This window comes from Camellia sinensis, chromosome 7 (genome assembly GCF_055761805.1).
Source record: "Camellia sinensis isolate YWXY chromosome 7, ASM5576180v1, whole genome shotgun sequence".
Lineage (NCBI taxonomy): Eukaryota > Viridiplantae > Streptophyta > Magnoliopsida > Ericales > Theaceae > Camellia > Camellia sinensis.
Genome location: NC_138967.1, coordinates 110,551,974 through 110,578,434, shown reverse-complemented (window position 1 = coordinate 110,578,434; position 26,461 = coordinate 110,551,974). Strand labels below are relative to the sequence as shown.

Sequence of the window (26,461 nt, the reverse complement as noted above, 5' to 3'; positions counted from 1 at the left end):
TAAAAAAAATAGAATCATCTTTTCAAATACAAAAATTTCAACCTACTAAAATAATTAAAAATTAATATAACCTATTAAAATAATAACTTCTCAACCACCCACAATATGTGGCTAGATCTCCCAATATGTATATTCCATTAATTTTTAATTTGTGATCAACCAATTAATTTCTTCCTGTTTGCAAATGCAATAATCTACCGACGAAATATGTTTCACTTCCTATATAACCACACACCTCTTATCCTCACACCGTCACTTCTTCTTTACATATACGTACATACAGAGAGAGAGAGAGAGAGAGAGAGAATGGCAGAGAAGGAAGCTTTTGATGGAGAGGGAATGCTACAAGCCCAAGCAGAGATATGGAAATACATGTACCAATTTGCAGACTCTATGGCACTTAAATCTGCTGTAGAGCTCCGCATAGCAGATATCATACACTCTCATGGCTCCCCAATCACCTTGTCCCAAATCGCCGCCGGGATCATCGACTCTCCTTCCCCAGATATCACCTGCCTGGCGCGTATCATGAGGTTGCTGGTCCGCAGAAAGATCTTCACCGTTACTCCTCAATCAGACGGCGGAGAGGCTCTCTACGGGCCAACCCACATGTCCAGATGGCTTTTACACGGCGCAGAACTCAGCCTAGCTCCAATGATTATGATGGAGAACGATCACAGGGCATTAGCCCCCTGGCATTACCTCAGCAACTGTGTGAGAGAAGGTGGTATTGGATTCCAAAAGGCTCATGGCCGTGAGATATGGGACTATTGTTCCATGAACCCAGAATTCAACAAGATCTTCAATGATGCGATGGGATGTACGGCCAGGATCACGATGAAGGCGATCATGACGGGATACAAAGATGCGTTTTGTGGCGTCGGATCGATGGTTGATGTGGGAGGTGGGACGGGGGCAGCCATGGGTGAGATCGTGAAGGTGCATCCTCATATTAAGGGGATCAACTTTGATCTGCCACATGTCATCGCTACGGCGCCGGAGTACGGTGGAGTTTCTCATGTTGGGGGTGACATGTTTAAGGCAATTCCTAGTGCTGATGCCGTCTTCATGAAGGTAAGATTTATAATCAAGATATTATAATAATGAGGGTAAATTACACTCACATCTGCTGAAGTTTCTCATGATTATATACAGGGATCTGTTCTCAAACTTCAATAATTATTGAAATTTTATTTTTTATTTTTTATTTTTTTGCGTATTGTCAAGATTCCCTTCCCGGTAATTAAGTCAAAAAGTGTTAACTTGATTGTACAAATAACTACAACACTTTTTACACTTAATACTTTTAATTGTAAATTAAATATATAACGTTTGACAACATCACATTTTAATATAAAAGTTAAAAAATTATTAAAAAAATAAAAAAGTCAATAATTTATACTAAAAAATTAAAAAAAAAAAAATTTTCTCTACTTTGTACATATATTTTTTGTAAAAAATAAAAAATTTATCCTAAATATACTAATTTTTTACATCATATTTTAGTCAAAAATTTAAAAAATAACTAAAAAAATCTATTACCAAAGGAGGCCTAAATTATCCTTTTATTTCTCTCTCTCTCTCTCTCTCCCAACCCCCCTCCCTCCCCCAACATATATATATATATATATATATTTGTATTTCCTTGACTTTGTATTTTTTTTTTCTCTACAAGTTTTGAACTTTTATAATTTTAATTTCTTTATCTTCCGTTTCCTATATCTAATTTTATTTTATTGTAACGTGATTAGGTATTTTTTTACTTTTATATTTATTTTTTAAAATTTTATTATTAGGGTGAGAAATATTAATTTATTTTTTTAATGATAATTAAAATTTGAGAATAATATTGGATTTTGGAAAGATAAAATTATAATTTTTTCCTTTTATATATTTATGAGGTGTCATTTGGTAATTTTTATAAGTCAATTTTTTTTATTTATTATAAATATGTTTATTTTTTTAATGTATAAATATGTTTATTTTTCTTAAAAAGAATTTAATACACAAATATGTGTACAAAACAAAAGAAAAATTCATATTTCGCAAGTTCTTATAGTATTGGGTGATGCTAGCTAACATTTATGAAAGAGAAAATTATGAAAAAATTTGAGGAAAAAACATAGATAATAATAATAATAATAATAATAATAATAATAAAATTATATGGTATTGTTATTTACTGCAGTGACACTACGAAAAAATAAATGAGAAAATAAATAGAAAAAAATGAAAGAAATTAAATAAAAAATGGAAAGAGATGGATAATTTCTCCAAATATAAATTTTTCATAGGGAAAAAAAAAATCAAATACATGTATGTATTTTTAAATTTTTATTCAAACTCTAATTTTCTCAGAATAATTATTTATAAAATTGACGGTCTTTTTAAAAAATAAAACATCTTTTATAAGGTTTAATGGTGATCAATTTATTAGCTTTTTTTTTGAGAAGGTAATGTTTTGTTATTTTACTATATATATATATATATATAGAGAGAGAGAGAGAGAGAGACCTACTCTGTGACTTCAATAATTACAGAAATCTCCCTTACTTTTTCTGACATTATCAAGATTCCCCCTCCCCTCCCCTCCCCTCCCCTCCCCTCCCAATTAATTTAAGCTAAACAGTGTTAACTTGATTGTGCAAATAACACATTATCAAGATTCCCCCCCCCCCCCCTCCGCCTCCCCTCCCATCCCAATTAATTTAAGCTAAACAGTGTTAACTTGATTGTGCAAATAACCATAATACTCTTTACACTTAATACCCTTTAATTATAATTTACCTATATATTAAATTATCTTTTTATTTCACACACACAGACATATTTATTTCCTTGACTTTGTATTTTTTTTTTTTTAACTATAAGTTTTGAACTGTTATAAGTTCAAAAAAATAAAAAATAAATCAACCATTAATGAAATTAAGAAAGGATATCCATATTTCTTATTTGAATTAATTTTGAGATTTAATTTAATAAAAATAATTTAAATGAAAGAAACAAAGATGGAGGTATAGATTTTAAATGAAATAAATAACAAATTATTTGAGTATTTTATTATTTTCAAATAAATTTTTTCTTCAAGTAAAATTCTATTTTAATTAGATGTAACAAATGATGAATTTAAATAGTTTATTATTCTCAAATAATTTCTTTATCTTTCATTTTCTACATCTAATTTTAATTTATTGTAACGTGTTCAGATATTTTTTCACTGTTATATTTATTTTTAAAAATTTTATTATTAAGGTGAGAAATATGGACTTATTTTTTTAATGATAATTAAAATTTGAGAATAATATTGGATTGTTGAAACATGAAATGATTTTTTTATTTTGTTTTATATATTTATGAGGTAACATGTGGTAATTTTTATAAGTCAATTTTTTTATTATAAATATGAAATGTTATTATATTTATTTTTCTTAATAAAATTTTAATACACAAATATTTGTACAAAACAAAAGGAAAATTCATATTTCGTAAGTTGCTATAGTATTGGGTGATGCTAGCTAACATTTATGAAAGAGAAAATGATGAAAAAAAATATTGAGTAAAAAACATAGAGAAGAAAACAAATAATAATAATAATAATAATAATAATAATAAATCATATGGTGTTGCTATTGACTGCAGTGACACTCTGAAAAAATAAATGAGAAAATAAATAAAAAAATGAAAGAAATAAAATAAAGAAAATGGAATGAGATGGAAAATTACTCCAAATATATATTTTTCATACAGAAAAAAAAATCAAATACCTATATGTATTTTTAAATTTTTATTCAAACTCTAATTTCTCAAAATAATTATTTATAAAATTGATGGTCTTTTTAAAAAATAAAACATCTTTTATAAAGTTTAATGGTGATTAATTTATTAGCTCTATTTTTTTTTTTAGATAAGGTAATGTTTTGTTATTCTACTATATATATATATATATGCTTGTCTTAACAATTTAGAATTTTTTTATCTCTTTATCAAATTTTTTCTAAAACTTCAGGAGAGATGAGGGAAATTTACTATTTTAATATAGGTATATCTTTGTCATTTTTTTTTCTAAAACTTCAGGAGAGATGAGTGAAATTTACTATTTTAATGTAGGGCAAACTTCACTTTACTTTCCTGTGTTATGGGCTGGGTGCAGATTACCCCTCCTGACATATGGAAATCAGCACATAACTTTCATGTGGTTTGCGGACTAAAATACATACTAACTTCTATTTACAAAACGTGTAAATTTACCTTTATACCCCCATCTTCTTCCTTTTATCTCTTTTAAATTAAATCTACAAATATCATACATATGTATATATACACACACACACCTATTTTCTTTCTTCTTCCTTCCATGCTACCAACTCTATATATAATCTATATATATGTATATATAATTTGTAGCTACATGTATGTATATATAATCTGTATATATATTTATATATATTTCTAAAATATGTAGCTAAGATTTCTACAATACTTCTTTCATGAAATCCCAAAATTTTAAGCCTAAATGACCCCAAATTTTCTTGTAACATTTTGAACTGCCTCTTATTTGCAACCCCCATGGTTTTAACTATGGTATTAGCAATCATCCATGTAGTATAAGGGAAGGAAAATAAAGAAAGAGGTAAAATGGTTAGCAATGAAGCAGAGTAAGGACATGGAAGCAAAGGAGACACTAGATGGATGAATGAATAAAAGTGATCAGATGTGCAGTAAGCCACGGTGTTTAAACATTTGTTAAACTAGAAAATTTTTGCAGGAATTCATGGGGCTGCTGGTATTTAGTAGCTTTCATATAAAATTTTTGTTTTAATTTGATCATGGGGGAAGCTAAAAGTAGTGGACGTTGATAAGCTAGAAAAAAGAAAAGAACAGAAAAGGAAAAGAAGAAAAAAAAATAGAAGGCTACTAATGGCTGGGATGATAGGAATAGAGAGAGAAATAATTGAATGACATTGTTTATAAATTTGAATGTCACGCCCCAAAATTAATCACAATAATTCAACAACATAGACTAGTATAAAAGACATATCGGAATATTAGGCATTTATTAATCAGAGTTAATTTACAAAAGGGCACATGCATTACATACACCGGATCATATACCTGTGATAAGACACTATCCACCCACGCGGATCATATACCGGTGATAAGACACTATCCACCCGGTCCCCCAACAAGTAAAAGCAATCACCGCTCAAGGTATATACAGTAACCCTCTGACGATAGCAATCTATAACAACCCGATATGACGATAATCAGTCCATACCCAACATGACATCAAAACAAGACATGTTAAGCAAAATAAATGCAAAAGGTAGTCGGCGACTGGCAACCTCTATGTCACAACCCCGACACCCCTGTTTCAAGATAACCTCACCCCCAATTGGTGACTCTACACAAATAAGAGATACTAACTGAGCTAACTCTGACCCTAAAATCGATGCAAATGCAGACGAGATAAGTGAATCGGATGCACCTGTATCAATCAACACATTAGCAACTGAATTCCAAAATAAGAAGGTTCATCTCACTATAGAAAGGGCAGGTACAAGATCTGGCATGGCAACCGCATACACACGCCTAGTAGGTCTCTACTCAACCTGCTCACCCCTCGGAGCATGTGCCTGATGCACTGGTTGAGCTGAAGAGGCTCCCTGATTGGCCCTCGAGGCTTATGCTGACTATACAGGTTGGTGGCTCTGTATCTGTCTCAAACTAGACACATCAGGTGTACCACCCAACTGAGGGCAAAATCTCTTCAGGTGCCCTGCCTGCCCAAACTGATAATAACTGAGTGGCTGCCCTCTCCCCTGACTCTGGCTTTGAGAATGAGCCGCAGAGATGTAGATCGTTGCCTTCCTCTCTGAGGGCAAGCTGGAGACTTGTGGCCCAGCTGGCCACACTTGTAACAAGTGAAATCTCCCTAACCACCTCTCCCAGAACCTGAACTCGGTACTAGGAAAGTGGACCTCGATTGAGCTCCTTGGGATTGTTGTGGGGTAGGACCCCTCTGCCTCTTACTGTTCCCTTGCACATCCTGACTCCTCCTGGAGCCCCCCATCCTCTCCTCCTCCATCTACATCACGGTCTCAAGATGAGCGGCCGCCTCTACATGGCATCCATACTCCCTAATCATCGACTCAGCTACCTTGAACATTAGCTCGGTCCTCAACTTCTTCTCAAATGCCAAACAACGGCTCTCCTCTATTGCCACTAACTCTAGTGCAAACCTAGAGAAGCTAGTGAAGACTTTCTTGAACTAGGCCATCGGTGTGTTCAACTGCTTGAGCTGAGAAAACTGATCCCTCAACTTCTCCCTGATTGTGGCAGGCAAAAACTTGTCTTGGAAGGTGTTGACGAAGGCCTCCCAAGTCACTCCAATGCGCCTGCACACATATTTTCACCACTAACCTACATCTTTTTTCAGCTGGAAGGACACCAAGGTCACTCTCAGTCTGTCATCCTCAATGCCAAGTATCTCAAACTTCTTCACTATCTGTTTTAGCCACTTATCTGCCTTCAGTGGCTCATTTGGATCACCCGCATACTCATCTGGATTTGACCGAAAAAGCTCTCACTTTAGAAAAGATGGCCCTGCTTCAGCTGCTTGGGCCTGGACTTGATTTTCAGCCTTGAGAATGTCCATGGATTCTCGCAACGCTCCGGCCATTTCGTGGACTAAGGCGTCCATGGCCTGTTGACCAACTGGCTCAGCCACATTGGCCTGACTAACCCCTTCTTCTTGTGCCGAAATTTTATCTGGTAAAGGCACCTCATGCCTCTTAGGCCAACGATGTCTACCACCACCACGTCCGCATCCTAAAGCGGTGGACAACTGTAATTCACTCCACGTAAGTACATTGTCACATAATCACATACGAATTTATTTCCGGATAATGACAGTCTTGAGCGTTGCCAGAGTTCCAATTAGAAACATCAGTGATCAAGTGCTCTTCTAATAGGACTTCTAGAAACCCGTAGACTCAATCAACATCCTAGAAACTAAATACCATACTCATATAACCACATAAGCATGTTATCAAGGAAACACATTAGTTATACCAAAGTCTCTATCAAGCGAGACAAACTTATTATGGTAATAACCACTTCCCATGTACCCAAGTGTTCAAACCTGATACGCTTTGATACCAAGTTGTCACACCTCCAAATTAATCACAATAATTCAACAACATAGACTAGTATAAAAGACAAATCAGAATATTAGGCTTTCATTAATCAGAATTAATTTACAAAAGGCCATATGCATTACACATTCATAAGCTCTACCCTGAATCTATAGCATGTGGTACCAACAAGATGATCAACAAAATAAATGCCCTACGGGCTAACAACTTTCCAAGACGATGCTTGGTTACAAGGAAATGAGTTAGAAGCTCAATACAAGTAAAGCCCAAGTCTTGTACAAAAGATAAACACAAGAATAAATGAACTGAGCCTTTAGCTCCACAGGTCCTACCAAGCTAAGTCCTTGGGGAGGCATGTCACCAGCACCTGAAAATGTTTTCCCAAGTAGGGTGGGTCAAAGCCTAGTAGAAACAATCTAACACAATATATAAACCTTAACAAAGATAAAAACATGGTGTATAAGATCAACGCCCAATGATAAAATCTTACACAACTCTATTCCAAAACCATACTATGTCAAACTTACATCTCAATTAATGTTATCTAAACTTATTAGTCATATCCATTTCATTTAATCAACCCAACTACGGATACAACTCAGTGGTCCTCTAATCAATATAACCATCACACAAACACTTCCATCTTGCCATTTTATGAAAATTTCGTTCGCGGGATCGACACCCATGTATACATACGATTTTGGGACTTTCATCCCAGATGCACATGCCAACTTAGTTTAATGGAGTCCATCCTCTTTCTCCGCCCGAACATCATACATATGCAATGTATTAAAAGCACAGTCATGTTCAATGACAAACGATAAGGGATTAGTTTCAATTCATCTAATGCTCATATAATTTCTACAACAATCATAGCTATCCTCCACCAATAGCCTAAATAGATATTTCTAAACAGATATACAATCTTCACAATAGATAAATTATCCTGATTCCCATAGGTGAGAGGTAATACATATCTAACTCCACCATTTATATAAACATTCTTCCAATTTCATTATTCCAACGCCGATTTCATTATTTATACAAAATAATTATTCGAAACATTCAAGAGCAAAATCTCATTTTTTCCCCAAAATCATCCTAAACACCGCAATAAACCATTTTAACACAACACAAGCTCATATTTACTCTCACATTCATTTCAATACATTCATTCGAAAATCCCTCTTTTGATTTTAAACCAAAACCCTAGGTTTGTCAAAAATCACAACAAATCCCAATATTTCTCACAAATCGACGATTAACAAAGTTAAAACCCATAGAAGAGCGTAGAAAGTCCCTATCTCAAAGGGAGAAGACAAGCTAAGCAAAAGAAGAACTCCAAAGACGCCGAAACTCACATCTATTCGGATCAAGTCGAAGCCTTTGAGGTGCTCTACTTCTTTAACAAAGGCAAATGGGCAGAGAGATCACTAGATCTAGATGAAAAAGTAAAGAGAATGTAGGTTTTAGAGAGAGAGAGAGAGAGAGAGAGTAATTTGGTGTTTTTGAAAAATAGAGAGAGTGAGATGTGAAAAAGTGATGTAAAAAGTCACTTTCACGATTTGATATACGCGCAGTTCACTCTAGCGCAAGAAATGACGCAAGAGCGTCAGACACAATAAGTTGTTCCGTTCAAGCGCAAGAAGTGTCGCTCGATCGTAGAAAACACACATCCAACAATTTTGTAGACAACAGACCACTCGCTCGAGCGCAAGAAGTGGTCGCTCGAGCTGAGCCCATTCGTGCGCAGAAAGCACCGCTCGAGTGTAGAAAACACTTACCCAGTAGTTTTGCAGACCTGCAAAAGTACTGAGAGTTTGCAAATCTAACTCGAGTGCAAGAAGTGCCGCTCGAGCGGAGGAACAAAAATCTGGGCAACAAGATTTCGGAAACCAAGCAACCAACCTATCCCAAACACAACCACGACAACCCAAAAGGCAATTTAAGGGGGAAAACAAGGAAAAAGAGATGAATAACAACATTAAACCAAGTAACCCGAGCCCAGAATACAACAAAGGTCGGGTCGAAAATTGGAATCACTATATTGAAGATGTGGTAAGGGTAATCTTTGAATTTTTTATACACAGTAGATGATGTTAGTATGACGTCATCATATTATGTTAAATAAATTAACAGAACATCAATGATGGGGAATCTTAATAATAGTTTCAAAAGTAAGGATGATTTATGTAATTATTGAAATTATGTAAGAGGTCTCTATAATTGTTAAAAACCATAGAGGATATGAGTGTAATTTATCCTAATAATTATATTAAATTAACACAGTTAGTTTTAATTAAAAGAATCCATGGGATCCTCCATCTCCATACAGTGGCACACTTTTCATTTTCCACCACAATATTACAAACAAAATGTACAAAACCGGATGATTGACCGTATTTCCACAATATGCAATTTAATATCAAAATATGTACATAGAGGGAAATATTATGATGCATATTTTTCAAATGGTGTACGCCATATGCATCTTATAATTAAAATGAAAAATGACATAATTTTAATTTTATGAGTCATAACTAAAGAAAATGTCATAACACTACAGGAAATATGGTTTTTGGTGGTGTTTACAAAACGCCGCTAAATATCTAAAAAACACCACTAAAACCTTTGGTGACGTTTTTATTATACGCTGCAGATACGACCATCGCTAAATGTTTGCGACGTTTTAGAAACGTCACGCTGCAGTCACCGGTGGTGATTCCTTTCGATTAGATGACGTCATACAGACCTCTATAGCAATGTTTTTTTTTCCAAAAATGCCACTAAAAGCACCTTTTTTTATTTTTTATTTTTTTCCAGCAATGCAACTTAATGAAATTTTCATTATTTAGCAATAATATTTTATTTGATACTAGTTAGAATTCTCAAAAATATATTCAAACCTTGTTTCAAAAAAAATTTATATTCAACCAAGCACATCAAAATTGAAATTACAAAAATCACAACCAAATTCATATACTCCATCATCATCTCAAAATTTAAAATACTAAGAAAAGAATAAATGTAACCAAAAAAAAGGTACAAATATGGTTGATACACAGCACTTCGAAGCATCAATTTCGAACTTCTTCAACTTTGAAGAAAAGTTTCCCAATTTTTTTTTGAGTTCATATAAGTTGCATTCCTACCAAAAAATAAAAAAATAAAAAGAAAATAACAAAACAAAACAAAAAAACAAAAAACAAAAAACAAAAAGAAGACGACATTTCACACAACTGAAATGTAGAAAATATTAGAGATGAGTCACAATCAAATCACCTTGTCCAGACAAAGTGCAACATATGATTTAATCCATAAGTTACTTGCAGATGTTTTCCTGCAGAACTTTTCCAAAAGTACAAAACAAAGTATAAGAATTCATTACATTTAATTATAGAAAATATTAGAAAACAAACCTCATTCCAAACTAGAGCATTAAAATGGGTTAAAATATTCTTTAGGAGAAATTATGCAAATAAATTAAAAACTACTCTCTATTTTTTAGTCATGAATTCTATACATTTTTCTGCACGTTTTACCCTATGTAATTAAACCCTATGTAAATTTCAGAAGTTGATTATATTTATAGATCCCAACATACAGATTTCAACTAATCAAGTTCTTAGAAGCCATTTAAAGCGATCTAAAGCCATTAGCCAATGTAGAACAAAACCCTCCATGGAAAAAGATCAAAGGAGATTGACAAATCTCGAAGAAAAATTACAAATCAAGTGCACAAAATAAGATTACCAAAATCAAAATCAAATGAGAAGTGCTCGAGATTAAAGGAGACATATCAAAGAGCTAAAATCTAGTCTTCATTTGACCAAACTGAATGTGAACAGATACAGTGCTATCTCTTTGTTGTTTAGGCAGGGCTTTAGATCAACATATAAATAAATAAAAAATAAATGAAGAAGGCAGTTATATTACACAAATATATATATATATATATATATGTGTGTGTGTGTGTGTGTGTGTGATATTTTATTAATTTCTAGCAAGATAATAGCACCAACAATCTCATTAGTTTATGATGCAAATAGCAAAATATTCATGGATTCCTCTCTAATTGGTCTCAAGTATCTCTTCAAAAAGAAAAGACAAGTACAGACAGATAACCAACCATTGCCTTAACATTTCATGGGCCTATTGAGCACATTTAAACAAAAAACATGAAGATGGAAAACAACCTAAAATAACCTGAAATTTAAAGCCACATTTTAATGCTTTAACAACATTTGAAAATATATTGACAGGTTTTCCACAATCTAGCTGGAAAACAACCTAAAATAACCTGAAATTTAAAGCCTATAAGTTCAAATGCACATAAATATGCAAAACAATCTAGGAGTGCGCTCATATAATCTTATCCTTAGCAAGACCAAGTTGCACCAAAAACAGAAGAAAGAAAAAAAAGAAAAAAGAAGAAGAAGCATAACTAGATCTTTATAACCTCAAAAAGTTTACTCTATGAACAAATAAATAAATAAAAACATACTAGCATGAATGGGTTGGGAATTCCAAGTTTGTGCAATAATTCATAGCCAATTAAAAAATTATGCATTGTTAAACCATAACAAACAAAACTGCAAACTTCCTGCAGCATGGTGATCAAATAGAGACATAAAGTAAAAGACTACTGCTTCATTCAAACGTGTCAAGTGAAATTTGTAAATAGGGTAATAGACTATTGTTTACAAAAATAAAAATGAATGGCCATCCTATAACTGCTTTGCATTTATATATGTGTGCGTGTTTTCTAAAAATTTTCCCCCAAGAATTCTCTAGCAGTTGTCCAAATCCAGAATAGACCGTTGGTGAGTTTTCAGCCATGAATAGAAAGCCTAAACAACTCAAAACATATGCAAGCTATTAAAGAAAATTAAATTTCATAGGGTATCAATCCTGATAAACTAAAAATAGATAATAATGAGTAAACTGATCAGGAAGATCAAATCCATAAAGTGTTCATTTACCTATTGATAAAGCACATCAGCATAGAGAATCATAGCACCACGCTTCAAGCCCCTGAACTAGTGTTCTGTGATACCAAGGCTGTTGGATGCAACTCTCGATCAGCAACAATTGTTTGGTTCCAGTTTTCAAAAGACAGTTTTCAGAAAATTCTACTTTTTTATTTTTCATATTTTAATGTTTTCAATGAATTTTTTAATATTTTAAGCAATTTGTTTTAATTTTTCGACACACTTAAAAAGTATAATATTTGTGAAAAAAATCTTAAAAAAATACACTAAATACCAAAAAATACAAAAAAATAAAAAAAAAAAATTTAGTACATTTTCATATTTTTGTGTATTAATTAGTTTTTAAAAATATTTTACTATTTAGATACATCTAACTAAAGTACATCTAAAAAAGTAAAAAAAATTACTTAAAATTTAAAAAATATTCACTAAAAACAAAAAAACACGAAAAACAAAAAATTCAATATTTAAAAAATTGAATTCAGAAAACGGACACCAAACACACTGATTTCTGGATTTCTTTCCATTTGCTGGTGATCAATAACTCCATCCCAATGCGTAGACCATAAAGAGAAAGAGAATGAGAATTAAAAGAAAGACAAAACACAACAAGCAAAAGCAAAAAATGCTAAACATCAACCAAATCGAGTGAAGAAGGAACTGAATTTACAAACATCAACGTAAATACATTCCAGATTGTTAGTTTTTAGCCATGAAACTACACAGATCTTCTGTGAATTCAACAAATCCCTTACCTTGAGCCATGCCACACCCAAACACGAAGAAGAACGAGCCCCAGATCGATTTAGATTACTGGGATTCGAACAATAACTAAGATAAACACTCAAATCAAATACATAAGCAGCCTTGCAAGATCAATACGACGAAGAATCGATCCATATTGAAGCACCAAGTGTCGATCCCTCTCTCTCTCTCTCTCTTTCTTTGTGATTAGCTTGGATTCCCCACGACTCTTAAAAGAAAAAAAAAGAAATTTATAACCCAACATTTCAAAAATGTTGCCCTACCATTTTCCGATGATTGGCGTGTAACAAACGAAATTGTGTTCTAGACTTCCCACACATTTTGCAACATTTTAAAAAACGCTACAAAATAAACGTTGTTGTATCCCTTTTTCCTTGTAGTGTAATAAACACAATATGAGATATAACTAAAAATTTCACGAGTCCTAACTAAATTAATGTCATAATTTAATTTTTTTTTATTTTTTATCAAATTAAAGAAGAAAATGACGTAATTAGAAGTGCATATAATACAGTCCTTTCAAATAGACATATAGTAAAATTTCATGTGCATAAATAATGCACTAATAATTAGAAATTTCAACTTTTGTACATTATATGTTATGAGTACAATTTAAAATTTTGAACTTCCTGCAGTTATAAAGTTTTCTAATCAATATATATATATATATATATATTATGAGTACTATGTGCGACAAAAATTGATCACTATTTTTGCCATGAGAATCATGCTGGACGGTCTGTGTGAGGCGACTTCAATCTTTAAATTTTTAAAAAAAATAATAATAATAATAATAAAATAATTTTTCCAAATGGAAAACTGTCAAAAGCCAAAACATACATAGAAATTGAACCTGCATCAACCTGACAAGCTTAGATATGAACGCCAGAACCTCTTCCATTCGAAATTGTAAGCCTGCGAAAGAGACAGTCATACAAGCCAAATAGTGAGCAACTTTATTCCTCTCCCAACAAACATGTGATACCTTGAAGATGCCTTGCAAAATAATACACAACTTGTATAATTTCTATGACCAAATGCCCAAAGATTGCTAAATCAAATGCATATATATCCCCGGCTGGAGCACACCAATACCTTGTCAACTGGGTACAAGTGACACTGCACACGAGCAGTCTGAAAATCCTAAGAGTTATTAGAAAAAAAAAAAAAAAAAGAAGCTAAAAACCAAAACTCTAGATATAAATAAAATTATATCAAAATATATATATCAGATTTATTTCAAATATGTCGCGTGGGTTAAAATTTATCTGTGGCCAGAGTTGACCAAACTCATTTGATATAAATTTGAGAGTTTGTACCATAGAATATAATTAACAATCAACATAAAATCTCTTTCTATATATCTAACACAAACCTTGCCCTAAGATAGCTTGGCAAGGACACAATTTTCTTTTATACTATTAAATGTGGGAAATTTCTATAATACACACCCTTTATGTCTAGTTATAACTTTTGTGGTCCGTAAATATGTTCAATTGATATTGGTTATAACTCATTGTAGTATTAATTATGATTTGTTGTGCTTTTATTTTAGTTATGATTGAAAATGTCTTTTATTATTCCTCAAGTAGTATTTGGTTATGACTCCTAGTTATGATTTAATTATAATTCATTGTGATATTAGTTATAACCTATTTTGATTATTATTTTTGTTATGACCAAAAATGTCTTTGGTTATGTCTTATAACCCATTATTTTTTTAGTTATAACTAAAAATGATTTAATTATAAGATTTGTAGTATCAATTTCACAAATGTCATAATATTTGAAAACAAAAAGAGAAAATAAGGAATTAAAACGTTGCTAAACAAAATTGGTGATGCCGAACAATTATTTGTGAATGCAGCGAATAATGCATGATTGGAACGACGAAGATTGTGTTAACATCTTGAAAAATTGTCGGAAAGCAATACCTGAGAAAACCGGAAAGGTGATTATCATTGATGTAGTTTTAAATCCGGAAGGTGATGGCATGTTTGACGATACAGGATTGGTGTTGGATCTGCTAATGATTGCTCACACTGGTGGAAAAGAGAGGACTGAGCTTGAATGGAAGAAAGTATTGGAGGAAGGAGGTTTTCCGCGCTACAATATTATCAAAATTGCAGCTTTTCCCTCGATAATTGAGGCTTTTCCGGAATGAATTTTTCATCTCCACTTTAGCTAGAAAATGCTATGTAACCTAAACCAGTTGAACATGAGACGGGTTTCAAATCTTTTTATCCTTCTGTTTTAAATTATTTGTAAGTGTTGAATCATGTCTCGAATTTTTATATTTTGACGTTATTATGTGATTCATCTATTATTCACCTTGTTTGGTTTTAATTTTCTGAAAATTGAGTTTTTTATTTTTTGTATTTTTATTTTTAGTGAATATTTTTTAAAATTTTAAGCAATTTTTTTTACTGTTTTTTTTTTTATCAGCAAAAAAAAGAACTTTATTGATGATAATCAATATGCATACATATGACCAAACATCAATAAAGGTAGAGCCAAGAGCAAAAACAAATTGAGCACCTACCTAATCCCAACTAGGTTGACACCAAGTAAGATACACAAACAAAAGCTAGCTTAGGCATGTTGGTGGCATACCAACACAGAAGAGAGACAAAAGAAATAGCAGAACATCATCAAGCTGAAGATGCATCCTGACCTCAAGAAACAACAGTAACTAGCTGAAGATGCATCCTGACCTCAAGAAACAAACCAGAAGCCCTGCTGCCATGTACTCCATCCAGAAAACACCTCCAATCAACATGCCTCTCTATCTACATCATCCAATCAGCCGAAAACAGAACATCATCAAGATTACAGAATACACCAGCACCAACCATACACCAACAGTTGCCCCAATAGATTAAACTTAGTAACAAATCCGCCATAAGTTGGAAATAATATCATGCACAGAGATATGAAAATTCTTCAGATTAGACTTTGCCCATAAGGCCACTCTGACTTCCACTAATTCTTCCCGGTCCACAAAATCGGGTTGAGTATTATTAAACAAGCATTCATTTCTTAGTTTCCAAATTGACCATAACAAAGCCAAATGAACAATTTTCCAAATCTCCATCACATTCTTTTTTACCTTAAAACCAGCCCACCAACTCAACAAGGACTGTACAGACCCAGGGATAACCCAACACAAACCCCACCGACCCACAATCCCAGACCACACTTTCCAAATTCAACTACAATGCAGTAATAAATGATTTTGTGACTCCACCTCAGACTTGCAAAATACACAGAGGATGTTTGCATTAGGCTTCAACACCTCAATCCTTTGCATAAAGACAGCAGATTTCATCCTACCTCTCCAAGCTAACCATGTTATGAATTGAATCTTTGGGGGAGCAATATTATTCCAAATGGTCTTGATAATTCTGAGATTAGACCCTTTACTTGAATCCATCCAATTCCATACTGAAGCTACAGAAAAAGCTCCAAATGTATGAGCCAACCATGTGCAAGTGTCCTCTACTTGAATTCTTAAATTGGGTGCCACCTGAAGATACACAGTCAAGTTATGGAGCTCCTCCTCTTCCCAAGAAAAAAACGGTCTTCTAAAAATGAAATTCCAAGAATCACCTCTATTTTTCCTTTGATATAAATCAAACAATGAACCATCCTTCCCAATTGATAATGAAAAAAGTTTAGGAAAGGCAAGGAATAAACTCTGATCATTAATCCACATATCCACCCAAAATTTTGTTCTAATTTCATTCCCAATCACAATCTTGAAATTAGACAAGATAAACTCCCTTAAGGGTGGAATACTTGTAGCTAAGGACATAATATCCTTCCACATGATAGGTAGCACCCCTGACTCCACTGTCAATGGACTCCATTTACCACCACTTTGACCATACTTGCTGCACACCACTTGTTTCCATAATGCTTTATTTTCCAAGCCATACTTCTACCACAATTTAAATTAACAGACACTCATTGACCTCACTGAGCTTCCTCACACCAAGCCCACATTTGCTTTTATTTTTGCACACCTCCTCCCACTTTACAAGATGCACTTTCCTCCTCACCTCATCACCACCCCAAAGAAAGGTAGATTGAATTCTATCTAGCAACTTAACAATACTTGCTGGCATCTTAAACATGGATAAAATGTACACTGGCAGTCTTGATAGTACAGACTTAATCAAAGTTAGCCTACTTGCAAATGATAAACATTTTCTCTTCCATAGAGCTAATTTCTTTTTAAACTTATCAACAACTAGCTACCATTTTCTCTTACTCCTTGGATTTGATCATAGAGGCATGCATAGATAATTCAAGGGTGGTTTCTGAGTTAAACAATTCAACTTTTTGGCAAACACGTTAACCAGATCATCCTCTACACCAATCTCACAAACTTTACTTTTATGAAAATTGATCTTTTACCCAAACATTAGTTCAAAACATCTCAAAATTCTCTTTATTGCAATGATTTCCTCCCAATTTGCTTCGCAAAAAATAATAGTGTCATCAGCAAATTGAAGGTGAGACAACTTCAGTTCACTATGACCCACCACAGCTCCTTTGATCAACCCCAAATCTTTTGCTTTTTCCTTCTAATTTTTTTTATTTTCTAAATGCACCTTACCTAGATGTATTTAAAAAGTAAAATATTTGTAAAAAAAATATTTTTTAAAAAATCAATAAATACACAAGAATAAGAATATGTACTAAATTTTTATTTTTTTATTATATTTTTAGTATTTAGTATTTTTTTTATAAAAAAAATTCATAAATATTATACTTTTTAAGTATATTTATATTAGGTGTATCTAAAAATTAAAACAAAGCTAATGGGTAGCAAGAATGGGTGGTGGCCCGAATGGCTCAAAATTGTTTTCCCTCCCAAAATATGATGCACGTGGGTTCCACGTGTTCTGGTTTGGAGATATAATAATTCAAAAATAAAACAAAAAATAATGGAGAAAACAGAGAGAGAGAGAGAGGGAAACCAAACGAGCACAACTTCACTGACGAGCACGACGACCCCCGACCTAGGTGTTCATTGACGATCACGACGACTATTGACATGGTGTTCCTTGATGACCGCCACTAACCACTGTCCACCTATGTTCGAAATCTCCATGTCGAATGTATTCATATGAGATTAGGTAAGTCATAGTCCTATTTTTTTTATTTTTTATTTTTTATTTTTTTGTATCTGAGATGCATTTGTGATGTCTGCAATTTTTTTGTATCTGCTGAATTTTGTGATGTATGTGTGATGTCTGTATTTTTTTTTTATTTTTTTTTATGTTTGGTTGTTCTAGAATCAGACCCTCTATTAAACATGTGTCATTGTGTTGATGCATTCCAATTGTTCGATGAAAGTCTGCGTAGAAAAATTATAATTTTGTTCATGAAAAATACCCAAGTTGCAAGTGATAATAGTAAGTTCTGATTCTTTTTAGAATTGGAGAACCTTGTCTTTATGCTTGATTTTATGTTCTGTTAGAGAACCTTTATGATCTGGGTAAAATATTAGGAAAATTTTATTATGTTTGATGCATGTTCTGTTAGAAAAATTGAAATGTTGTTCATGAAAAATCACCAAAGTTGCATGTGATAATAGTAAGTTAAGTTTTGATTATCTTCAAAACTTACAGCCATCTCTATATGAAATCTTGTCTTTATGCTTGATTTTATGTTTTTGTTAGAGAAAAATATGATTGTTTTCTTTGAGTATTGAGGCTTTTTAGTCCAGAAAATGTGAGGGTATTTGGAAGTACTTGTCATAGAGGGTTAGGATTTGCATTATATTATCATCTAGGCTAGTTTGAAAAGTGAAGGAAAATATGAAATCTTGTCACTACATTCACTTACACTTTATTTTCTGTCTGGTTACTGGTTATGTAGTCTGAATTTTGGTTTCAAGCTACACACTTCAATGGACATTGATTCAAACAATCCTTCATTGAATGGGACTGAGGAAGTTGAAGAACCGGAGAACAATCATCATTAAATGAGATTGGTGAAGTTAAAGAACCTAAGAAAGGGCTGTGTTTTAGCTAAAAGCAAGAAGTATATGCGTTTTATGCAAAATATACAAAACACCTTTGATTTGTTGTAGCTTATATACAACACAAAATATTGGACAAGATGGGAAAGTAAAATACTTTAGAATTGAATGTACTCGGGCATGCAAGAGAACAAAACGATCAGAAGTATACCCTCTCGAACCATCTTTGTCATCAAAAATTGAATGTAAAGCAAAGGTTAGAGCGACTCTACAAAAGGATGGAAGATTTAAGTTAACCACAGTTATGCTTGAACATACGCATGACTTGATTCCTAGTGACTCATGGCATTTTGCAATGAATAAGAGGATTCTTACTCTTATGAAGAGAAGACTAGAAATAAATGATAAAGGAGGGATAGGGGTGGCTAGGAATTTTCATTCTATAGTTGTTGAAGAAGGGAGGTACGAGGCATTAACATTTGATAAACGAGATGCAAGGAATCACATTGACAATGTTAGAAGATTGAGGCTTGGGATACGAGATACTGAATCAGTTGCACTTTATTTTCATAAGATGCAACAACAAAATTCAAACTTCTATTCTGTAATTGACCTCGATGTAGATGGTCGCATGTGAAACTTGTTTTGGGTGGATGCAAGGAGTAGGGCAGCTTATAAAGCATTTGGGGATGTTGTTTCATTTGACACAACCTATCTCACAAACAAATATGATATGTCATTTTCTCCGTTTGTAGGAGTTAATCACCATGAGCAGCCAATTTTGCTTGGCTGTGGGCTGTTATGTAATGAGAACACTGAAACATTTGTGTGCCTATTCAGAGAATGGTTAAGTTGCATATCAGACGCTCCTCCAAAAGCTATAATAACTGACTAGTGCAGAGCTATGCAAAATGCCATTGAAGTTTTCTTTCCACAAGCTCGACATCGTTGGTGCTTATGGCATATAATGAAGAAAATTCCAGAGAAATTGAGAGGATATTTCCAATATGAATCCATAAAGGTTGCTTTGCAAAATGTAGTTTATGATTCCTTTACAAAAGATTGAATTTGATGAAGAACAAGCGATGATTGCAAAGTTCAATCTGAATAATAATGAGTGGCTGGGGGTATTATACGGTGAGCGACATAGGTGGATTCCTGCCTATGTTAAGGACATTTTTTGGGTTGGCATGTCAACTACACAATGAAATGAGAGTATGAATGCATTTTTTGATGGATATGTGAACTCAAAGACAACTTTAAAGCAATTTGTTGAACATTATGATAATGCCTTGAGAAGTAAGGTGAAGAAAGAGACCAAAGCAGACTTTAATTCTCAAAACAAATTGTATGATTGCTTAACAATATATGAGTTTGGGAAGTAATTTCATGCAACCTATACGAATGCAAAATTTCAAGAAGTGCAAGTAGAATTGAAGTGACTATTATATTGTCGTGCGAATCTTGTCAAAGAGGAGGGAGTAATTTGTACATATTATGTCAAGGAGGCTGTTCTAGTCGGTGAGAAAATGAAGACATTGGAATTTGTTGTGTGCTTTAATGCAAGTGAATGTGAAATGCAATGTATGTGTCGGTGGTTTGAGTTTCGAGGCATTATGTGTGCCCATTCAATTAGTGTGCTCCTTGAGAGGTGCATATCAAGTTCCAGATAAATACATTGTATCGAGATGAAGAAAAGATATCGAAAGAGGGTACACATGCATTCCAACTATATATACTAAATCTGGGGATGTTCTCAATGCAAAGGTGCGTGATAAATACCACAAGATGCTGGATGAAATCCTAGAAATTGCTGCCAATGATGATGGTAAACACAAAGTGCATGATCTTGGGTTTATAGAAATCAAGGATAGAGTGAGAAAAGATCAACCAGGTAGTTCGAGTCATGTGTCACCTTCTACTAGTAATGTACCACTTTCTCACACTTCCTCTAAAAGTCCGTCTGCTCATAGTACTACAAAAGCAAACATGTTTTGCAAGATGCTTAGTCCTATGGTTGCTCGCCGAAGAGGCCATCTATGTACTAAACGGAAGGTTAGCAAAGTGGAAAAAACAGTGAATCGGTTGAAGGGAAAGAGTAAAAAGCCTCCGAATGCACAAGTAAGTTTTTCTTATTGTGTTTCATATGCAAATTGCTAAATGTTTTTAAGATAAATTATTCACCAATGTGTCTTACTATAGGGAAGTACGGTGCCTCAAGGTCAGTCTTGGAAGTTAAATTTTCATTCTACGGATGATATGCAATACAGTATGTATGAGTTGGTATGTGTTTGACAAAGGACCTTATATTTTGTTCGTTGTTTTTTTATTTTAATGTGTGAAATGAATAATGAAATTCTGTTACTATGATCAGGAGGAGCCACAAACTGCACCTTTCTATTTTCCTTGCGTGGATGGCACGCAACAGAGTATGTATGTACCGGTATGTGTTTAATGTATGAAGTAAAATATTTTTTCTTGTTTTAATTTATATATATGTTTGTGGACAATATTTGTAAAGTTTACTTGTATATTGAATAGGCACAGTTTAGCCCAATACAAATGGTGGACAATATTGGAAGCACATCTTATACTCAATCAGGAATGGTGACCAACATCGGCAATCAAACTTTGACAGTCACTTCAAAATTTGTTCACTTCAATGTAGAAGCAGATCCAAATGTCCCCTCTTTTTTTTTCTTCTTTTTTTTCGCAGTAGTACTTTGAATTTTTTTTGGTTTGTAAACAATGGATGGTATGGTTTGTAACTGTTGGTTTGAGTTAGTAAACAATGGATGGTTTGGCTTGTAAATGTTGGTTTGAATTAAATTGGACTCAATTTAATTGAATTTTGTTTTTGGAAATATGGGAATTCAATTTATTCCATGATATTTTGATCCTTGCTTATATACTAATCATGCCCTTCTTGAGTACAAAACGAGGCTAAAACAAGTACCAAACCAGTGCATCAGAGCAATAGAAGCACACCCGGCCATGGATTGTTAAGCTCGGTTGTGGGTTTTGTAACTTGGCCATGGGTTTTTTGACCCGGCCGTGGGTAACAAGTTTGAGAACCTTCACATAAGTTTCACATACATCTTCAAAAAAATCTTTTAGTCAAGTAGTTTGTTGGTTTAATGCATTCAAAAGTGCTCCCCTGCTTGCAACATTTAGATGGTAAACATATTTACCAATCTTTTAGTCAACTCAGTTACCTTGTAATTGACTGTAAACATATTTGTTTAACACAATTGATTCCTATAAGCCTCATTCCCATATTTGTTCAACACAATTGATTCCACCTACAACACAGAGCATGTAATTAGCCTTCTCTCTGAGCTAACTGAGATTAAGGATAATATATGAAAAGAACAAAACAAAAAACACCTCATTCTGAAAGTGAAGCTTTTATAGTATTGAAAATGACAACATATATCCACAATCCATAACAACATTGCATTCAATTAAATTCCTAACATCCAATATGTCTATTACATCCATAATTACATTCATCAAATTTTCCAAAAACTAACAGTCAAGTGTCTTATATAAATAAAGTACAAAATGATACAGAATATAATCACATATATCATAGCCTTGAAATTCTTGTCCATCCTTTGAAGCCTTTTACCATGATCATGAATCTCATTTTTCGTCTCAGAAAGCCTTGTCCTTACATCATTGAATTCTTCTGTTCGTATAGCTTTACGAGGTCCAGTATTGGAATGGTTTGTGAAGGTAACATCCTCATCATCATCGTCCGCGAACTTGAAGTAATTGTAGTGTTCCTTGTTACTCTATAATGCATGACAATCAGTTATTCAAATTACACAAACAATTTCCAAAAGACTAAAAGTTTAATTTCATAACACATACTTACATATTTTGATGGGCAAACAAAAAATAAACGTCCTTGATTTCCATTCTTATTGATTCGTACAATATACATTGCAGTTGTTCTCCCACAATCACACATTCTTGGTTTTATCTACTGTTGCTATTGTTAGTAGAAGAATAAACCATTTTAAATTTGCATAAACAATACGAAACCCATTTCAATTCCCTTCCAGTCTTCTTGATTTCAAATACAAAACAAAAATTTCAAGACCGCCTATAAATTTGTATTCACTATTAGGTTGCTCCTCAATGGTTTTTGATTTCCATCATGCAACTCCACTACTATGCCCCTGGACATTCTTTATATTTGACCTATTCAACATTACTCATAGGTAAGGTCATTTATCATGTATTAGACACCATAGACAGAGACACATGCAAGGTCATTTATCATGTATTAGACACCATAGATAGAGACTTCTTTGCCTAAATAGTAAATGTACACCCACATACACCAATTCACCATTATCATGTTGTGTAACGCCCCCGAAATAAACAACACAATTCATCCACAAATGACTATTACAAGAAGACATAAACAAAATAATAGACTTTCATTAATCAAAGTTAACTTATAAAAAGGTGACACGTCCGATATACATTCATAAGCTCTACCCTGAATCCATAGCATGTGATACCAACTTAATTTTCAACAAAATAATTGCCCTACGGGCTTACAGCTTTCCAAGGCTAAGCTTGATTACAACAAAAGAGGAAGTCTTAAGCTCTATACATATAAAGCCCTAGGGTTGTACAAGTATTAAATACAAAACAACAAAATAGAGCCTTTAGCTCCCAGGTCCTCCCAAACTAAGTCCTTGGAGAAGGCATGTCACCAGCACCTGAAAATGATTTCCCAAGTAGGGTGAGCCAAAGCCCAGTAGAAACAATCTAATACAATATATGAATATTAACAAAGATATAAGTATGATGCACATGTTCAATTCCCAAATGAAAGATCTTTTACAACTTTTCCCAAAACCATGTTATATCAAACTCATGTCTCAATCCATTAGTTATGCCCACTTTATTTAGTCCACAAAACAGAGGATACACCCTATAGGCCTCCAACTAACATAATTATCATACACAATACATTCATTTTCCATTTTACGAAAATTTCATCTACGGGAATTGGCACCCATGTATACGCGCGGTTTTAGGACTTTCACCCTGGACACACAGGCCAACTTAGTTTAATGGATTACATCTCCTTTCTTCTCCCAAACATGGAGTACATTCACTTTCTCCTCACAAACATCATACATATACAGTGCATATAAATTTTAATCATATTCAATGATAATGGCAAGAGATTAGTTTCAATTCGCCTAACCCACATGCAATTTCTACAACAATCATGGCCATCCTCCGCCGATAACCCAAAACAATTATTTCTAAACAGATATACACTCTCAAAGACAGATACATTATCCAAATTTCCAAAGGTAGAAGTTAATGTACATCCACTCCACCATTGATACAAACATTCATCCGATTTCATATTTCCCACACCTATTTCATTGTTTATATAAAATAATCATCTCAAATGTTTTAGGGCTAAACCCCATTCTCTCCCAATTTCAATCCACATGTCAAAATCAACAAATCTGACACAATATATTCACATACCAATGCCCATAACCATTACCAATACGTTCATTTTAAAACCCCTCTATTTTAAACCAAAATCCTAGGTTTGTCTAAAATCCTTCAAATCCCAATATTTCTTAAATATCAACCAATAACTAAGTGCAATCAAAGTTAGGAGACGGACAAAGTAAGGTGGAAACTTCAACGACGCCAAAACCAAGTTTCAATCAGATCAAAACGGAGCTCTCAGAATGATCTACCTTTTTTCTCATGGACACTAGGGTAGAGAACCCAATGGATCTAGGTGAAAGAGTAGAGAGAAGATGAGATTTAGAGAGAGAGAGAGAGAGAAATGAAAAAGTGAAGTAAAAGTCACCTTCACAAACTGATATACGCATAGTCCTCTCAAGCGCAAGAAGTGACGCTCGAGCGCAAAATACATACATTCAGTAGTTTTGCAGACAAAAGCCTATCACTCGAGCTCGAGAAGGAACAGCTCAAGCACAAGACCGCTCGAGCGTAGGGTGTGCTCTCACAGTATTTTTGTAGACCTACAAAATACTCATAATCTACAAAGCCCGCTCGAGCGGAGGAGCCAAATTTTGGGCAACAAAAGGTTTGAAAATTAAGCAACCAACCTATTCCAAACGTACTCGAAACAACCCAATAGACAAAATTTAAGGAAAAACATAGGGAAAAGAGATAAACAACAATACCAACCCATGAAACTCAAGTCCGGAATACAACAAAGGTTGGGTCAAAATCGGAATCGCTATATGTTGGGCCAAAAGATTTCACTGCAAAAGTTCACCATTCACAAATTCACAAGACTTAGCAGACAAATTCACCATTCACAAATTCACAAGATTTAACAGGAAAAGTTCTTGGGGCAACATTCAAAAGCAACAAATGGTTGGGGAAAAACTCAGCAGCAAAACAAGATTTAGCAACAAAAATTCACTACCAAACCAACATTTAGCAGCAAAAATTATTGGGGAAAATTCACCGGAAAAGTAGAATGGTCTGCCAATTAACAACAAATAATGAAGAACATATATACATGGAATACACCAGACAGTCATGCAAAAAGGAAAAACACAAAACCCTAAACTCTTTTAATCTTTCTGAACCATTAACTCAATCATCAAACCCTAGTTTTATGATCCAGAATTTACCTGAGATTCAAATATATTCTGGTAAGTAATCCAGCATATTCACGCTTTCCAGCAGTGAGACGATCGGCTGTGAGAGTACTATCTCGCTGACCACCGAGTCGAATGAGAGTAGCTCGAATGAGATGAGTTACCCGCTAACCATCGAGTAAGATTGTAGTCCTTTCTATAGCACAACAACTTTTTGGTGTCCTTTGGGGGAGAGAGGAGGTGATGGACTTGAATCATTTGGAGAGGGAGTCGGATGAGGGGGGGGGGGGGGGGGGGGGGGGGGGGTTGAAAATGATGAGAATGATGATAAATAGAGAGATAGAGAGAGAGTTTGGGTCTAACACTAAGAAAACAGAGAGATAGAAAGAGAGGTGTTATGGGTGTGTGAGCCCACACTTTCGGGTCATTTGAGCCTTCACTTTATAAATCATTTTCAACTTGTTTATAATATTAAAAAAAATTAGTGAAAACAAAAAACTCAAATTTCTTGAAAAGTGAATCCAAAAAATTGAAACTAAATAAAGTCATTAATTTTGTAGAAATAATAGACAAGAAAATTTAAGAATAAAAAAAACTTTGACGGTTCGAAAGCAACCTAAATCTATTTTAAATAGGCTTAGCACCTTGAAGTATTTTGGATTATGCTCAACTATCCTTGTAGAAAGCAAAACAATGGAGGAAAAAATGTAAAGTAAAGGCCAAGCTTGTGCGCTGTCACATAAATCGCATCCCATGATCTCACCTGGACTCGCCCAAAGTGCCTTTCCATTAATAGTGTAATTGCACAATAATTAAAGGGTCTACACTTTAATTATTACTATTTATTTTTATCGGTAAAAAAGAAACTTTATTGATGACGAAACATGTCCAAGACAAATGTTATAAATCAATAAAGAGGGTGAGTAC

At 33.7% G+C, this 26,461-nt stretch overlaps 2 protein-coding genes and 1 long non-coding RNA gene across 3 annotated transcripts; 2 read left to right on the top strand and 1 right to left on the bottom strand.

Moving 5' to 3' along the window:
• Positions 1-247: 247 nt before the first annotated feature.
• On the top strand, positions 248-15,240 carry LOC114259422 (xanthohumol 4-O-methyltransferase). The gene is made up of 2 exons (XM_028199439.2): positions 248-1,074; positions 14,778-15,240. The coding sequence occupies exons 1-2, from the start codon at positions 307-309 to the stop codon at positions 15,072-15,074; spliced, it is 1,065 nt and encodes a 354-aa protein (XP_028055240.2). The 5' UTR covers positions 248-306; the 3' UTR covers positions 15,075-15,240.
• Positions 15,241-17,868: 2,628 nt separating this feature from the next.
• On the top strand, positions 17,869-21,766 carry LOC114259480 (uncharacterized). Its single transcript, XM_082879076.1, has 4 exons — positions 17,869-21,023; positions 21,105-21,185; positions 21,277-21,345; positions 21,444-21,766. Exons 1-4 carry the CDS (start codon positions 20,691-20,693, stop codon positions 21,627-21,629), a joined length of 669 nt encoding a protein of 222 aa, XP_082735202.1. The 5' UTR covers positions 17,869-20,690; the 3' UTR covers positions 21,630-21,766.
• Positions 21,767-22,335: 569 nt separating this feature from the next.
• On the bottom strand, positions 22,336-26,246 carry LOC114259421 (uncharacterized). Its single transcript, XR_014335860.1, has 2 exons — positions 25,568-26,246; positions 22,336-22,699 (listed from the first exon to the last, which is right to left on the bottom strand). It is a non-coding gene; the product is annotated as an uncharacterized LOC114259421 (long non-coding RNA).
• Positions 26,247-26,461: the final 215 nt, after the last annotated feature.

Coding starts and splice junctions, on each gene's coding strand:
- LOC114259422 (XM_028199439.2), top strand. CDS start 307: ATGGCAGAGAAGGAAGCTTTTGATGGAGAGGGAATGCTACAAGCCCAA. Junction 1,075..14,777: donor CTGATGCCGTCTTCATGAAG/GTAAGATTTATA, acceptor TTGTGAATGCAG/CGAATAATGCATGATTGGAA.
- LOC114259480 (XM_082879076.1), top strand. CDS start 20,691: ATGCTGGATGAAATCCTAGAAATTGCTGCCAATGATGATGGTAAACAC. Junction 21,024..21,104: donor AAAAGCCTCCGAATGCACAA/GTAAGTTTTTCT, acceptor GTCTTACTATAG/GGAAGTACGGTGCCTCAAGG. Junction 21,186..21,276: donor AATACAGTATGTATGAGTTG/GTATGTGTTTGA, acceptor TACTATGATCAG/GAGGAGCCACAAACTGCACC.